The sequence below is a fragment of the Dasypus novemcinctus genome, chromosome 4, assembly GCF_030445035.2.
Source record: "Dasypus novemcinctus isolate mDasNov1 chromosome 4, mDasNov1.1.hap2, whole genome shotgun sequence".
NCBI classification, from domain to species: domain Eukaryota; kingdom Metazoa; phylum Chordata; class Mammalia; order Cingulata; family Dasypodidae; genus Dasypus; species Dasypus novemcinctus.
Window position 1 is genome coordinate 113,997,968 of NC_080676.1, and position 16,315 is coordinate 114,014,282.

The following is a 16,315-nucleotide window of genomic DNA, read 5'->3' on the forward strand; positions in this document are numbered from 1 at the left end:
ATAGGGTAAAATATCAGATCCTTCAGTTTTTCATGATATGGTAATAAATGTCTTTTCCCACATTGTGACTTGGTGGCCTGTCTCTTCACTTTCTTTGGTGTTATTTTGTTTTGTTTTGTTTTTTGATGAGTGGGTTTTTTGTTTTTGTTTTTAATTAGCAAAGATGCAAGTTTATAAAACAATCATGCAAACTGTATTAGTCAGCCAAAGGGGTACTGATGCAAAATACTAGAAATCTGTTGGCATTTATAAAGGGTATTTATTTGTGGTAGAAACTTCTAGTCACAAGGTCATAAAGCCTAAGTTACTTCCCTTACCAAAGTCTGTTGCCACATGTTGGAGCAAGATGGCTACTGATGTCTGCAAGGGTTCAGGCCTCCTTTTCCTCTTAAGGTTCTGTGGTCCCAGCTTCTTTCAATATCAGTTGAAGGCTGGGATAAGTCTTGTCTCTCTTCCTGGAGCTTATTTCTCTCCAGGCTCAGCTGCTCTGCTCTATCCACAAGGCCAGCGTAAACTATCAGGCAAATGATCTCTCTTCCCAGGCCTCTGCCATGTCTAAAGGAGCTTTCTCTCTTTCCTTAAGTATCTGCTTCTCTGTGTTCTTCTCCTGTATATTTACTTCCCGGGGCTCCACTCAAAATGCCAACTAACTCCTATGTCTTCATGTTTTCCTACTGATGTAGCCCAATCACAGCCTTAATCATAATTTAACCAAGTAAGAGTGAAACGTGAGTCCACTTTACCCAGAGGAACAGACCAGTTGACAAACATAATCCAATATCTATTTTTGGAATTAATAAATAATACCAAACTGCTTCATATACCATGCAGGATTCCCATACATCACCCCACCACCTTACATTGTTGTGAATCAATTGTTACAAACGATGAAAAAACATCATCAAAATACTGCTAACTATAGCCAGTATCTTACATTTGGTATATTTGTCCCACAAACCACCCTATTATTAACACCATGTATTAGCAGTGTATATTTGTTACAGTTCATGAAAGAACGTTCTTATATTTGTACTCTTAACTACAGTCCAACCCATTATATCCTAGGTAAGTGAAAACTTTTTGACATTCTCCAGAAAGCCATGCATCATAAATCCACAGATTCCAAATTGTGTTTACCATAGGCAATCCTTACCAGTGACATTCTGCTGAAAGCACACCATAAATAAGATCTCTCCTCTTAGCCAAACTCATTAGCCTATTTACCAAGGAGATCAGTCATCAACATGTTTGCAAAAATTAAACTAGATACCCTACCTTCTTTCTTTCCCTGTGATTGTTCCCCTGGAAATTAGAAGAGAAAGAGATCACAAATCAGATGTTATAACTCCTTTCCCAAGGAGTTTTCAAGCTTTTGCATGGATCATTCAAAACGCTGGTATTTTAATTCTTGTTAGGCTATGTTTCTGTAACTATTTTTTACATTAGTTAGATCCAGTAAAAAAGAGAAGTGGTTATTAGGTACTCCTAACTTCTTGAATGAATGAATTTAACATGCTGTAACCATGCCAAAAACATGTTTTCAAACTATTTAATAACTAAAATATTCATAACAAATTAAATGGAAGAAGATATTATTAAATCACATATCACTATGATTCTTATTATTGCAAATATTATATGAAGTCAAAGGAAATAGTCAGAATTGAGGAGTCCAACTCCTGGCTAAAAAACAATGTGTTATTTTTTAGACCTGACTATAGGCAATTACAAAGGCTTCACTTGGCAAGCTTCAGGGGAGGAAACTATCCTCCACACATCAAACTTGGCACACAGTCAATGCATTGCAGTCTCTGAAGGGAGTCAAAGTCAAGGATGTAGGCTGGTCTCCTAGCCAGTCATGCTCTGATACATATCTGTATTCCTAGCTCAGATGCCTCCATTCATTGGTCTCAATATTGGGGGCTCAAACTGAGAACTTCCTCAGGTACCTTTACTGAGACCTCCTCATTGGGTTGAGGGAAAAGAAGCCTTGAAGACACTTTTCTTCATTCTGACTTAGTTCTTTTCTAGTCCCAGCCTTGCTCTCATACCCTACACCCCCATCCCCAGCCTCTGGGTCTATAAAACCGTAGGTACCTTTTGCTCAGGATTCCCATGGCAATGAGATGCTTCCCCATGTCTATGTTATCCATCTGACCCTTGCCCAGTATTGTTCCATGGGGAAAAATGGAACAGTAGGGGAGTGGGCACCTTTTCCAAGTTAGCCTCTTGCTTATACTGTTGCAATAAGTGAATAAAGCCTTGACTGTTAACTTCCATTTTGGCTTGCTGTCTTAGTTACTCTAACATCTACCAGATCAGCTCTCTCAGATCAGCTAAGTTCTTGACAAGTATTCAACAGTTTTCTTCTAAGGGGATCATGGCTGGCTTATTTTTATACAGCTACAAACTATAGCTTTGGATGATTTCAAATATTTTAACAATTTCATTTAATGTGGAATATTTTAATCTGTAGGCTCTTGTTAAAAAAAAGTATGCACTTTGCACAAATTACAGATTTTAATCCTAGAGCCTCTGACTACTGCTACCAAACTAAAGAAACAGGATGAAGAGGAAGCGAAGAAGAAGAAAAAGAAGTAATTTGCTTTTATTTTCTGGATTCCAAACATATGACTAAGCATACAGTGACAATATACTAAATTAATGGAAATATTTGAAGTTTAAAAAGAAAGTAAAAGATTAGAAAGGCACAGGACTTACTTCTTTTCTAAAAAAATAGCTAGAGGACAGGCAGAAACCAGAAAACTATTCTAGGGCTTAGGAAACAAGGGAAAGGCTAAACACCACCCAGAAGAGAGAGGTGCAAAGAAAGGAGTCTCAGTGGGGAAAACCTGTTTATAAAGCTGCAATCACAGGTGCTGCTGCCCATTCCCCCACCCTCAGAAGCAGACAGCAGTGGATCCTCCAGCCCCTGTCCACCTGTCCAGAGGTTACAGACTGAGGGTGTTGTGGGGCCCCATTTCCCCAAAAGGGGACAGTGAAATGGACACAACCTATGGCAGATTCAGATTTTGGCCAGTGAACTTGGTCTGGTGCATCCCAGGGGTTACACACTTCCACACCAGGTGGGCCACGACAGTGTTTGGCCTGGGAGCCGGAAGGAAGCTAGATAACTTGCCTTCTCAAATATCCTCCTTGTAGACCTAGAATGGTTGCTGGTGATGCAAAAGGAAGTAGAGATGAAACATATTTTCTCCCTGGGAAAAGGGAGGGTGCAGCAGGCCAAGGGAAGAAAGCAGCTTCTGAGAAAGTTTGATTTGGGAGGCTTGGCTCTGAATAGCCCACCCTGCATTGCTTCTGCACTACCTGTCCAGGTGGAGTTCCAGTGAATCTTTCCTAGGGTGTGGGATCCCAGTAGAAAAGGCTGTCAAGGAGCACCATCTACTTAGCCCCACTCAGCTAACATGGAGGTGAGGAGGGTCAACCAATATGCTGGGGGGCAGAGAGTGCCTACAACTGAAAGCAGGAGAACTGCATCCAGCATCCATGTGGAATCTGAGCCCCCTCTTGATATAGATGTGGAGTGGACACAACCATTCCAAGGTCCACAGGATGGAGGAATAGATATGGATTAGAGTGGACTTACTGATAATCTATTCATGAACTATTGTGATTAGTAATAGAAGAAAATGTGGCATTGGTGTGGAGAAAGTGGACATGGTGGCTGCTGGGGGTGGGGGGTAGGGGGAGGAGATGAGATGTGGGGGTGTTTTCGGGACTTGGAGTTGTCGTGGGTGGTGCTGCAGGGACAGTTGCCGGACATTGTATGTCCTCCCATGGCCCACTGGGTGGACTGTGGGAGAGTGTGGGCTATGATGTGAACAGTTGATCATGGGGTGGAGCGGTGCTCAGAGATGTATTCACCAAATGCAATGAATGTCTCATGATGATGAAGGAGTTTGTTGTTATGGGGGGAGGAGTGGGGTAAGGGGGGTGGGGGTATATGGGACCTCATATTTTTTTAATGTAATATTAAAAAAAATAAATGACAAAAAAAAAAGGATCGCCATCTGCTGGCAGACCAGGAAAGTGCATGCAAAAATGGGGAAAATAAATGAATAAGTAAGAGGCATTCTGGAGTCTTTACATCCCCCCACTCAAGGCCTTTGGAAACTGGTCTGTACCACATTACTAGGTCCATAGTGCTGATGTGAGCAGATAAACAGGGGCAAACCTAAAGACCTAGAACAAGTAGAACCAAGAATCAAAGAACAGTGGTAACACAGAGCTACTCAGCAGTAAATCCCTAGGCAAACTGACCATCAGAGTAAACTCACCATTATAATCTAATGCCTAGATATCAGCAAAAAAATTACAAACCATACTGTGAAAAAGAAAGATATGGCTCAGGCAAAGGAACAGATCAAAGTTCTAGACGAGACATAAGATTTGAAACAACTAATCAGTGACGTTCATGAAAACCTCCTAAATCAAATCATGGAGTTGAGGAACAACATGGCTAAAAACATAAAAGACATTAAGAAGACACTGGGTGAGCACAAAGAAGAATTTGAAAACTTAAACAGAAAAATAACAAAGCTTATAGAAATGAAAGGCACAATAGGTGAGATCAAAAATACAATAGAGGCATACAACAGCAGATTTGAAATCATAGATGAAAGAATCAATGATGTAGAGAACTGAACAGCTGAAAATGAAAAGAGAAGAGAGAAAAGAATAGAAAAAACTGAGCAGGGTATCAGAGAGGTGAATGATAGCATGAAGTCTACCAACATACAAGTCATGTGAGTTACAGAAGGAGACTAAAGGAGAAAAGGGCAGAAAGAGTATTTGAAGAAATAGTGGCTGAAAATTTCCTGATTCTCATGAAAGTCAGGAATATACATGTCCAAGAAGTACAGTGTATGCCAATCAGAATAAATCCAAATAGACTTACTCCAAGGCACATATGACAGAGAATGTCAAATGCCAAAGAGAAAGAAAACATTCTGAAAGCAGCAAGGGACAAGCAAACCATCTCATACAAGAGATATCCAGTAAGATTTAGTGTAGATTTCTGATCAGAAACCATGGAGGCAAGAAGGCAGTGGTATGATATAATTAAGATACTGAAAGAGAAAATCAGCCAGCCAAGAATCCTTTATCCAGCAAAACTGTCCTTCAATTATGACTGTGAGTTTAAACTACTCACAGATAAACAGAAATAAGAGAGTTTGTAAACAAGAATCTGGTTCTGCTGGAAACACTAAAGAAAGTCTGTGGCAAGAAAAGACAAGACAGGATAGAGATGATTGGAAAAGAATACAGAAGTAAAGACTATCAGAAAGGGTAATTAAAAGAATAAAAAGGGAAGCAGACATGGCCCAATGGATAGAGCATCTGCCTACCACATGGGAGGTCTGTGGTTCAAATTCTGGGCCTCCTTGACCCATGTGGAGCTGGCCCAGGCACAGTGCTGAGGCATGCAAGGAGTGCCGTGCCACGCAGGGGTGCCCCCCACATAGGGGAGCCCCACGTGCAAGGAGTGCGCCCCGTAAGGAGAGCCGCACAGCACGAAAGAAAGTGCAGCCTGCCCAAGAATGGTGCCACACACATGGAGAGTTGACACAGCAAGATGACACAACAAAAAGAAACAGATTCCCAGTGCCGCTGATAAATATAGAAGCAGTCACAGAAGAACACACAGTGAATGGACACAGAGCAGAAAACTGGGAGGCTGGGGAGAAATAAATTAAAATATATATATATATATATCTAAAAGAATAAAAAGACAGATAAGATATGACATATGAAAGCCAAAGGATAAAATTGCTGATGTAAGTAATGCATTTAAAGTAATAAGATTGATTATTAATGGATGAAACTCTCCAATCAAAATACATAGGCTGACAGAATGGATTTAAAAACATAAGCCACTCATATGCTGTCTTTAGGAGACTCATCTTAGACCCAAGGGATGCAAATAAGCTGCAAGTGAAAGGTTGGCAAAATTTCTCCTTTTCTGCCTATCGATTTCCAGTATCAGATATAGGCTGGGATAAGTCTCATCTCTCTCCCAGGGCCTGTTTCTCTCTGGACTCAGCTGCTCTGTTATAACCACAAGGTCAGCTATAAACTTTTAGGCAAACGGCTTGTCTCTCTTCCCAGGGCCTCTGCTGTGTCTAACATAGCCTTCTCTCTTTCCTCATGTATCTGCTTTTCTGTGTACTTACTTCCCTGGGATCCAGCATTGAAATTCCAAACTCTGTTCTCTGCCATGTCTTTTCTTTGTGAGTCTCTACCAACCAAGGGGGTAGGGACTCAACATCCTACTGACTGGCCCAATCAAAGCCTTAATCATTATTTAATCATGCCCAGAGGAATAGACCAGTTTACAAACATAATCCAATATCTATTTTAGTAATTCATAAACAATATCAAACTGCTACCCACACAAATAACCTAAATTGGCTCTGCAAGAAATATGGGAACTCAACAAACCAAATCACAAGTAAAGAGATTGAATAAATCATCAAAAATCTTCCAACAAAGTCCATGACCAGATGGCTTCACAGGTGAATTCTACCAAACATTTTGAGAAAAATTAACACCAATCCTGTTTAAACTCTTCCAAAAAATTGAAGAGAAGAGAAAATTACCCAACACATTGAATGAAGCCAATATCACCCTAATATCAAATCCCAGACAAAGATACTACAAGAAAAGAAAATTGCAGACATCCTCTCTATTGAATGAAGATGCAAAAATTCTCAACCAATAACTTGTTTGTGGTGATGTAGAATAGTACAACCACTGTGGAAGTCTGTTTGGCCGTTCCTAAGGAAGTTGAAGTGACCCGGCAATACCATTACTAGGTATATACTCTGAAGAATCAAGAGCAGGTATACAAACAGACATCTGCACACTGATGTTTACAGCAATATTATTCACAACCATCAAAAGATGGAAACAAACCAGGTGACCATCAACTAATGAAGGATAAACAAACTGGGGTATATACACAAGATGGAATATTATTCAGCTGTAAGAAGAAATGAAGTCATGAATCATATGACAACATGGATGAAACAGGAGGATATTATGTTGAGTGAAGCAGATCAGACACAAAAGAATAAATATTGTATGATTTCATTATTATGAACTAAATATAACGAGCAAACTTATGGAGTTAACGGCTAGAATATAAGTCACCAGAAAATAGAATGTGGTTAGAGAACAGAAAGCTGAAGTTTAATCTTTGCAGAATTGGTCAAAAGTTGTTTGTAAGCATTTGGAAATAAACAGAAATGGTGAAAGCATATCACAGGGTTTGTAATTAACAGCACTAATATATGGATATGATAGTGGTTGAAGGTGAAGTTTAAGGACTTTTATATCACTGAAGGAAAACTAAAAAATGTGAATCCTCTTGTGAAAAATGAGTATGGCTAATAGAGCATGTATGCTTTTCTCTGAAACAGAACAAATGTATGTTAATTTTACATGAGGTTAATATAAGGGTGTTTGGGGGCAAAAATACAACCAAAGCATGGACAGTGGTGTATAGTAATTTATTAATAATCTTATGTCAATGGTAAAAAAACAAAGGAAGCATGCTAAGTGAAAGAAACTAGAAAAAAATACTATACAAAATATAAATGAAAAAATATTACAGAAATGGAACTAGACTAGCAGTCATGTATGGCAGAAGAAGACTAAAGTTTAAGAGCTGACTAAGGGGTAGGGTTTTTTGTGTTTGTTTTTGTGTTGTTTTTTTTTTTTTAATAATGAAAATGCTCTAATATTGATTGAAGCGAGGAATACACAACTCTGTGATTATACCAAATGCCACTGATAGTACACTTTAGAGATGAACTGTATGATTAATGACTATGCTTCAATAAAACTGGTTATAAAAGGGAAAAAAAAAAGTAGTGGTAGAAATCTTCCTTTCTGTTAGAAACCATCCAAAGATTATTTTCCCAATCTAAACACACCAACTTTTTGGTTGCTATGTTGATGAATGATGAAAGCCTATGCTGCACAGTCACTAGGTGTCCCTTAGTTCAAGAACAAGACAGAATAGATGTTGGTGTTATTTTTTTATTATTATGTTTCTTTTAAAACACAATTTTTACTATCAGAATACCAATTTTTAAGGGCTGTTACCTGGATGATTTATACAAATTCACAAAAACTTTACTAAATAACTTAAGCTCCTTTTCAGTGAGTTCACAAATTGCATTTTATTTGTCAAGTACTGAGAAAAGAAAACCAATAGGGGTTAGTATTTGAATGTGATTGATTTCCTCTAAGGAAAGGAATGACATGATACATTACTGCAATAAGATACCTATATTTTTGTTATAAATCATACTCTTCAGTTAGGGCTTTTCCACGTAAAAATCACATAAAATTCTCTTGCACAACCATCAAGGCCACTTTTTAAAAAGAATATATACGTATCATTTTCAGTATATTTTCCCACTCTATTTTCTTTAATATATTTAAATATAAATCAGGCATAAGAATTTGATTGGAATAGCATGTAAAAATGCCTGGACTCAAAAGTTATTTTGAGAAATGACAATAAAGGTAAACTTTTAAATTGCACTCCATAAATAGAATTGACTTTATGTTCAATTATCCCTTATCCTTGTCCATTATCCTCATAGCCCAAAAATGGTTTGGGAGACAAATGTAGGACAGAGAATTTTACATAACTTATATCTTCACATGTAGACAGTTTGAAGTACTCTCATGAATCTCAAAAAGAAAAAGATTGTGTTTTGAACTAATCCATTCCTGTGGATGTAAGGTCCTTTTGATTGACTACATCAGTGAGGCATGACTCAAGTTGAGTCTATACCCTCTTGCTGGGTCACATATAAACATAGACACAGACAGAGGCGCCCAGGAAAAGGGAGCTTTGTCAATTTTGATCCTGCCATGTGAGAGAGGACTTGGGGACTGCTAGCAGCCAAAGCTTAAGCATGAAACCCTTAAGGAGCTGGGCCCACAGAACAGTTCAAGGCTGAAGAGACAAGCCATATGCCTGATAGCCCACACAGAGCTCAACTTAGCAGGAAAGTGAGGAGCCAAGACTAAGAAAACAGTCCCCAAAAGAGAAAAGCCCTATGCCTAATCATTCATACATAGCTGGGCTCTGAGAGACAGTAGATTCTGGAGGGGAAGGTAGAGACCTTAGCAGAGATCACCCGCCACCCTTTACCAACTTTGCCACATGGCAGGACACCAGGATTACCAGAAGCTGACTTTGGTGAGAAAGCATTTCTGGTGGTGCTTTGATTTGGACATTTCACGTCCTGGAACTATAAGCTTTTACCCTAAATGAAATTCCCATTTTAATAAAGCCAACCCATTTCTGGTACTTTGTATTGGCAGCCTTAGGGCAAACTAAGACATTACATTTTATAAATTCTATAGAAGATTTAATCTTTATACTTCTGTATGCTAAATCACAGACTCATTAAGTGTACACTGAACTCACATTTCTGCTATCATCACTGTGCCTTCTAATAAACTATTCATGCAAAAAAATCAGATCAGATTATTTTCATGAACTTTTGCATTTTCTGTGATTATTTTTAAAAATTGAAAAAGTAGAGAAGCTAAAAATACATTTTGTATGTCCCTGTGATAGAAATTTTAAAAACCTTTTTTCAGTGCTTGGTTTTATGTTTGGTCCTCTTTTTTTTTTCTAAGTTAGAAATGAAGTTTTAGTCTAGAGGTTAAAATCTCAGATAAATGAGAAGTAAGAGTGGACAGAAAAATACTGAAATGCTTAGACTCTTTGTAATTGAAAAGCAGGACTGGATAGAAGTGTATGTATGAGATTTCCATTTCCATTTGCTAAATTTTGTGCCTTGCAATTTCCTAGAAATGGATAAACTTCACCAAGAATCTTCAATTAAATCATTTATAGGGTAATTATTATTCTATTATTCAGTTTCTTTGTAGTTTTAAAAATGAAGAACATAGGCTCTAGAACTAGGAGTAATTCTGAGGAATCACAATGAAAAATGTATCTTTATGTAAATTTTTATAGGGAAAAATACAAAAATATCAGCTCCTTCATTTCTAGTTTCAAGATGTCAGAGTAAAGATGTTTCTGTTCCTTCTTCCCTATATAATAATCACCAAAACAATATGGTCAAGAAAATGAAACAAAAATTACATTTTATATTTAGGAAGAAGACATCTTTAACCCTGAAGATATGAAGACAGAAAATGAATAAGGAGGGAAGCGGATGTGGTTCAAGTGATAGGGCTTCAACCTACCATGGAAGGACCTGGATTCAATCCCTGGGGAAGAAGAGAAAGTGTGCCCACACGGTGAGCCAAGTGCCCGCACGAGTGCCCGTGTGGTGAGCCAAGTGCTCATTTGGAGAGCCAAGTGCCCGTGTGGCAAGCTGAGTACCCACGCAGTGAGCCAGTGCCCAGTGCAAGTGAGTCATGCAGCAAGATGATGACACAACAAACGAGAGACAAAGGGAAGAGACAAGGTGCAGCACAGCAGAAACCATGAACTCAGGTGGCACAGCTGGCAGGGAACGTCTCTCCACATCAGAGGTCCTCAAGATCAAATCCCAGTAAATCCTAGAGGAGAAAAAATGAGAACAGAAGACAAAAAGAGAAATAGGTGCAGAAGATCACACAGCAAATGGACAGACAGCAAAAACAGCAGGGCAGGGGGAGGGGAAGTGAAAAGCAAATCTTAAAAAAAAAAGGGGGAATAAGGAATTCTATATGATTGAGCAGAGTTAAAGAAATTCATACTAAGTGCCTTTGAAGAACAGATGGTAGATAAGGGGTTCTGATTTCAAGCCAATTTAGTTCTCCAGAACACTGGATAGGAAGTGGGGAACAATGAGACACTCGGATCCCTAACCCAACACTGGGCAGTTAATTGACTCAATTCCCCTGCCCTAGTAGGAGAGCACTGGTTAACTCCAGGTATAGAGGAAGACTGAGCTGAAACAACACACTGTAAAGGGTGGGGCGGGGGAAAAAATATAAGTCTGTATAGCTAATGGTGAGCATCCCCATCTTCACCCACCCAATCAACCATCTCACTTTCCTGGCTCTGCTCTAGATTTAAAAGGCATGCTTACACATCCCAGGGAGAAGACTGGAGATTCTTTCTTTGAGAGGCCTGAACCACTCCAGAAAAAAGACCTACAGATTCTAACATTTGGCGATTCCATCAAAAAAGGCAGCTAATCACCTGATAATCAAAAGCCACACTCTTAAATGTGAACAAAGAGCCAGAGATTACTAGACAGCTGACAAAGTCTCAATTTTTAAAAAATATACTAAGAGAAAAGAGACAATACAAGGAATTTTGTATTAAAAAATTCAAGGAATAAAAATTGAAGAAGTTAAAAAAACAAAAACAGCTAAAAATTCCAGAAAATAAAAAATAATGAGGAGAGTTATAAGATCAATCCAGGAGGTCCAACAATCACATAACTGTAGTCCAAAATGAAAACATAAAAATAATGGGAAAGAAAATACCAAATAATACACGAAATTTTCTAAAACCAAAAATATACTGAGTCACTTGAAAAAGGTCACAGATTATTTACAAGTAGTAAAAAATGACCACTACCAAGACTCATTATCATGAGATTTCAAATCAGAGGGATATAAAAAAGATCCTGAAAGCTTGTGGGGAGGAAAAAAGATCACATGGAAAGGCTTAAGGAAAAGATACAGCATCAGATTTCTAAATAGCAAACACTGGAACCTAAAACATAAGGGAACAATGTTTTAAAAAATCTGAGGAAAAATTATTTCCAATCAGATGATCAATCAAGTGTGAAGACAGGAAAAAATGTTTTCAGACAAACAAAGGTTCATATATTTTTAAAAACTTATTAAAAAGTGGATCTTTCTTACATTTATATATTAAAATTATATCACTAATTTGGTTATTTTCCTTTAATACATGATCATATATAGTTTTATACATACAAGTATTTTTAAAAGAGAATTAAGAATATCACATATTTACTAACATCACTCCTTTTTAAAAAAATGAACATCAGGAAACTTCCATTAAGTTAAGAATGAAACTAATAAAAACATGTACAAGATTAATATTTTACTGTTGTAGCAGTTTGATAAGGTTTATGAATTCCAAAAATAGATATTGGATTATGTTTGTAAACTGGTCTGTACCTGGGCATGATTAAATTATGATTAGGGCTTTGATTGGGCCACATCAGTTAGGGTGTTGAGTCCCCACCCCTTGGTGGGTGGTGACTCACAGATAAAAGACATGGCAAAGGACAGCGCTGGAGTTTTGCTGTTGGAGTTCTGATTCTGAGTTTTAAGCTGGAGCCCAAGAAGTGAACATACAGGAGAACCACAAGGGAATAAAGAGGGTTCCTTAGACACGACAGAAACCCCGAGGGTAGGGACAGAGCCATTAACCTGATAGTCTACAGCTGGCCTTGTGGAGAGAGCACAGCAGCTGAGCCCAGAGAGAAATGGAGTCCTTGGAAGAGAGAAAACCAAGAAGCCTGAACTCTTGGCAGACATCAGCAGTCATCTTGCCCCAACACATAGCAAGAGACTTTGGTGAAGGAACTAACTTAAAGCTTTATGGCCTGGTAATTGTAAGCTTCTAGCCCAAATAAACACCCTTTAAAAAAGCCAACAGACTTCTGGAATTTTGCATCAGCACCCCTTTGGCTGACTAACACAGTTGTCTAATATTTGGATGAAGAATATTGGCTTTTCAAAGGCAATGTGACTCTATGTACACTGCTTATTTAGTATAAAGAAGCAAAATTTCTGCCAAGATAAATGAATATACAGTAACTGAGGGCATAATGTACTTCTGACCAGCATATCTATCCATCAGTGAGCAAATGTAGATACAGCCTAGTTTTCACCAAAATACAACAATCAAAAATTATTCCTTATTTGCCTTTACTCTATCTACCCTTTCCACTTTCCATCCCTCTCTGAGTGCCATCTCCTGTCCATACTTTCAGGCCTGGCAATATTTGCTTGCTTACTTATAATAGCTCTCTGCAAATGCAAATAAAGATCTGCTGTCTATCTTTATAAACTGGGTCAAACTCATATTCATCACTCTATTTACTCTCTTGTACATGTCTGCATTTAAGACCTTTTATCTCTTATTGTGGAATAGAAGGATGGCCTTTTGTTAATGCAAGGTATGCAGTAACTAGGTGAGGAAGATTTAGAAGACAGGAAAGAGAAACTTCTTTGTAAGTGATATATTAGAACTATCCCAATGTAAAAATTACTGCAGTGAATTTTTTTTTGTTTTTCATTCTTGGAAGTTAGGGCAGGAGGTAAAAGAGAGACTATGTCTAGTATTACAGCAGTTTGAAATTATTTTATGAATTCCCAGAAGAGAAAGATGTTTATAAACAATTCCTCTGGGTGTAATACCCTGTGGCTGCATTAAATTCAGTTGATGGGCTTTTGATTTGATTACCTGTTAAGACTGCTTTAGGCTCTTGATTAGACTTTGTCAGTAAGGCATAACTCAGGTTTAGTCCCTGCCCACCTGCTGGATCTGATACAAAGGGACTCACATGGACAGAGAGACACAAGGAGAAAGAGCTGTCATTTTCGATCCTGCCACGTGACAGAAAGGAGAAGGCTCAAACAGCTGAGGCCCTGGGGAGAGACAGGCCATTTGCTGGTAGCTTACAGCTGAGTTTGGAAAGAGAGCAGAACAGCCAAGACTGATACAGGAGGCCCAGAAAGAGACAAGCCCTTTGCCAGCTTGCAGCTGAAATCAGGAAGGATGCAGAGCAGCTGAGCCTGAGAAAAGACGCTCAGAGGGGAAGGAGAAACCTGGGCAGAGATTGGCAGCCATCTTGCTTCACCATGTGGCAACACACCAGGATCAATAGTAGCTGACTTTGGTGAGAAGGCTTTCCTATTAGTCTGTTGAAGGGGTGCTGATGCAAAGTACCAGAAACCTGTTGGCTTTTATAAAACGTATTTATTTGGGGTAGAAGCTTACCATCACAAGGTCCTAAAGAGTCCATCTCAAGGTACCATAAGAGATACTTCCTCACCCAAAGTCTGTTGCCACGTGTTGAAGCAAGATGGCAGGTGATGTCTGTGAGAGTTCAGCTTTCCCTCTTCCTCTGAATGTTCTGTGGGCCCAGCTTCTTCTGATTTCAGCTGTAGCGTAGCATACGGCTCATCATTCTTCCTGGGGCTTGTTTCTTTCAAGGCTCAGCTGCTCTCTTTTCTTCACAAGGTCAGCTGTAATCTATCAGGTGAATGACTCAACTCTCCCTGAGGCTCCAGCATCAAAACCAAGTTCTCTCCTCTGCCATGATTTTTTCTGTGTATCTACTTCTGATCTTCTCCCTGCGCAAGTGTTCACATATATATAGCCCACAAGGGGGGGTGGGTACATACTCAAACAGAGTCACCCTAATGACATGGTTGAATCAAAGTCCTAATCTAAACATAATTTAATCAAAGACATCGCAGCTGAATCCAGTACAATCAAAGGGTATCACACCCAGAAGAAGAGACCAGTTTACAAACATAATCAACTTGTCTTTCTGGAATTCATAAATAATATCAAACTCTGCCAGCATCTCTGATGGTGCCTCAGTTTGGACTTTTCATGGCCTTGGAACTATAAGCTCTTACCCAAATAAATCCCCTTTATAAAAAGCCAACAGATTTCTGGTATCACCAGCCCTTTGGCAACTAAAGCAGGTATTATCATTTTTTCTTTTATCTTTTCAACCCCAGTACCTGTAGATGTCAGGGATTCAGAATCATTTTCTGTGCCTATGGTTTGGGTATGCGGATCTCTCTCCTTTATCATTATAATCACACACCCAAGGGACTTAAGAGTTTCAGCTGCTTTAAGTTCCTCACAGGGATTCTTAACAAGGTGTCTGTGAGCTTGTTGAAATTCAAAAAACCATTATATTCTTGTGGGTACATATTGGTGCAGGTGTGATATATTTATTAAATAATACACAGTACAGTGTGGACTTAGTAAGAGGTCCATGGTTTTCACCTGACTGGCAAAAGGGTCTGTGGAACAAAAAAGGTTAAAAACCCTTACTCTAAAACCTCTCCCACAAAACAGGCACTATAGAGCAGTTGCTCAAGTGAAAGAATGGGAGATGGCTGATATGGCAGCCTTTCTTAATCACATATGACTACATGAAAACCTAAAACTATTATGATTAACATGTTGGTTTTGTGCCATTAGATGCTACTAAATGGATGTGTTGCTAAAGCCATTCCTTTTCCAGAATAAGAGGATGGGATGGGAAGTGGAGTGACCACTCAGAAAGAGCATTAGTTATTAGGACATACAAAGGTACCTATGTGAGGTTTGTACGTGATCATGATCTTGGTGATGATTAAAATGGGATATGTCAAGGGAAATTTACTGAATGGAAGAAAAAAAAACTAAACTAAAACTAAAACCATGCTATTGCTATGTAAAAGCAACACCAATAAAAATAAATTATGTGAACTGCTTTACATTTACACCTAAATTATGTAATACAATAAAGTAATTGTCAGATTAATTTTGCTATAAGTATGATTACAGCTGTAAATTCTAAATATTCAGTCCTTATAATTTACTTTTTGGGGCAATTATTTATTGAGCACTTCTACATTTCAGGGACCAAATTACATAGTGGGAATAAAGACAATAAGACAATCCGTGGTCTCATGGTGCTTAAAAAATTGTTGGCAAGAGAGAGATATAAGTACTAGGTATATGTCTAGCAGAGAAATTGGTAATACATGTGTTTTTTTTTTTAAAGATTTATTTATTTATTTCTCTCCCTTCCCCTGCCCCCAGTTGTCTGCTCTCTGTGTCAATTTGCTGTGTGTTCTTCTGTGACCACTTCTATCCTTATCAGCGGCACTGGGAATCTATGTCTCTTTTTGTTGTGTCATCTTGCTGTGTCAACTCTCCGTGTGTGCGGCGCCATTCCTGGGCAGGCTGCACTTTCTCTCGCGCTGGGCGGCTCTCCTTACAAGGCGCACTCCTTGCATGTGGGGCTCCTCTACGCGGGGGACACTACTGCGGGGCACGGCACTCCTTGCGCGCATCAGCACTGCGCATGGGCCAGCTCCACAAGGGTCAAGGAGGCCTGGGTTTGAACTGCAGACCTACCATGTGGTAGGCGGACGCCCTATCCACTAGGCCAAGTCCACTTCCCTATATGTGTTTTTTGGTTGGTTGTTGTTGTTTTTTGAGGTAACAGGGGCCAGTAATTGAACCCAGGACTTCATATATGGGCAGCCAGTGCTCAACCACTGAGCCACACCGGCTTCCCTGAGTTGT

The 16,315-nt window shown here is 39.0% G+C and overlaps 1 protein-coding gene across 3 annotated transcripts in view; it reads right to left on the bottom strand.

Moving 5' to 3' along the window:
• NSUN3 (NOP2/Sun RNA methyltransferase 3) overlaps positions 1-16,315 on the bottom strand; it is a 95,452-nt gene that overhangs the window by 35,958 nt on the left and 43,179 nt on the right. For 2 of the 3 annotated variants that reach the window (XM_058296032.1, XM_058296031.1), the window contains exon 6: positions 1,276-1,302. The exons of the other annotated variant lie outside the window; for it this stretch is intronic. In XM_058296032.1, the coding sequence (XP_058152015.1) occupies positions 1,276-1,302 (27 nt within the window). The remainder of the gene's footprint in view (positions 1-1,275; positions 1,303-16,315) is intronic. 3 annotated transcript variants of the gene reach the window in all.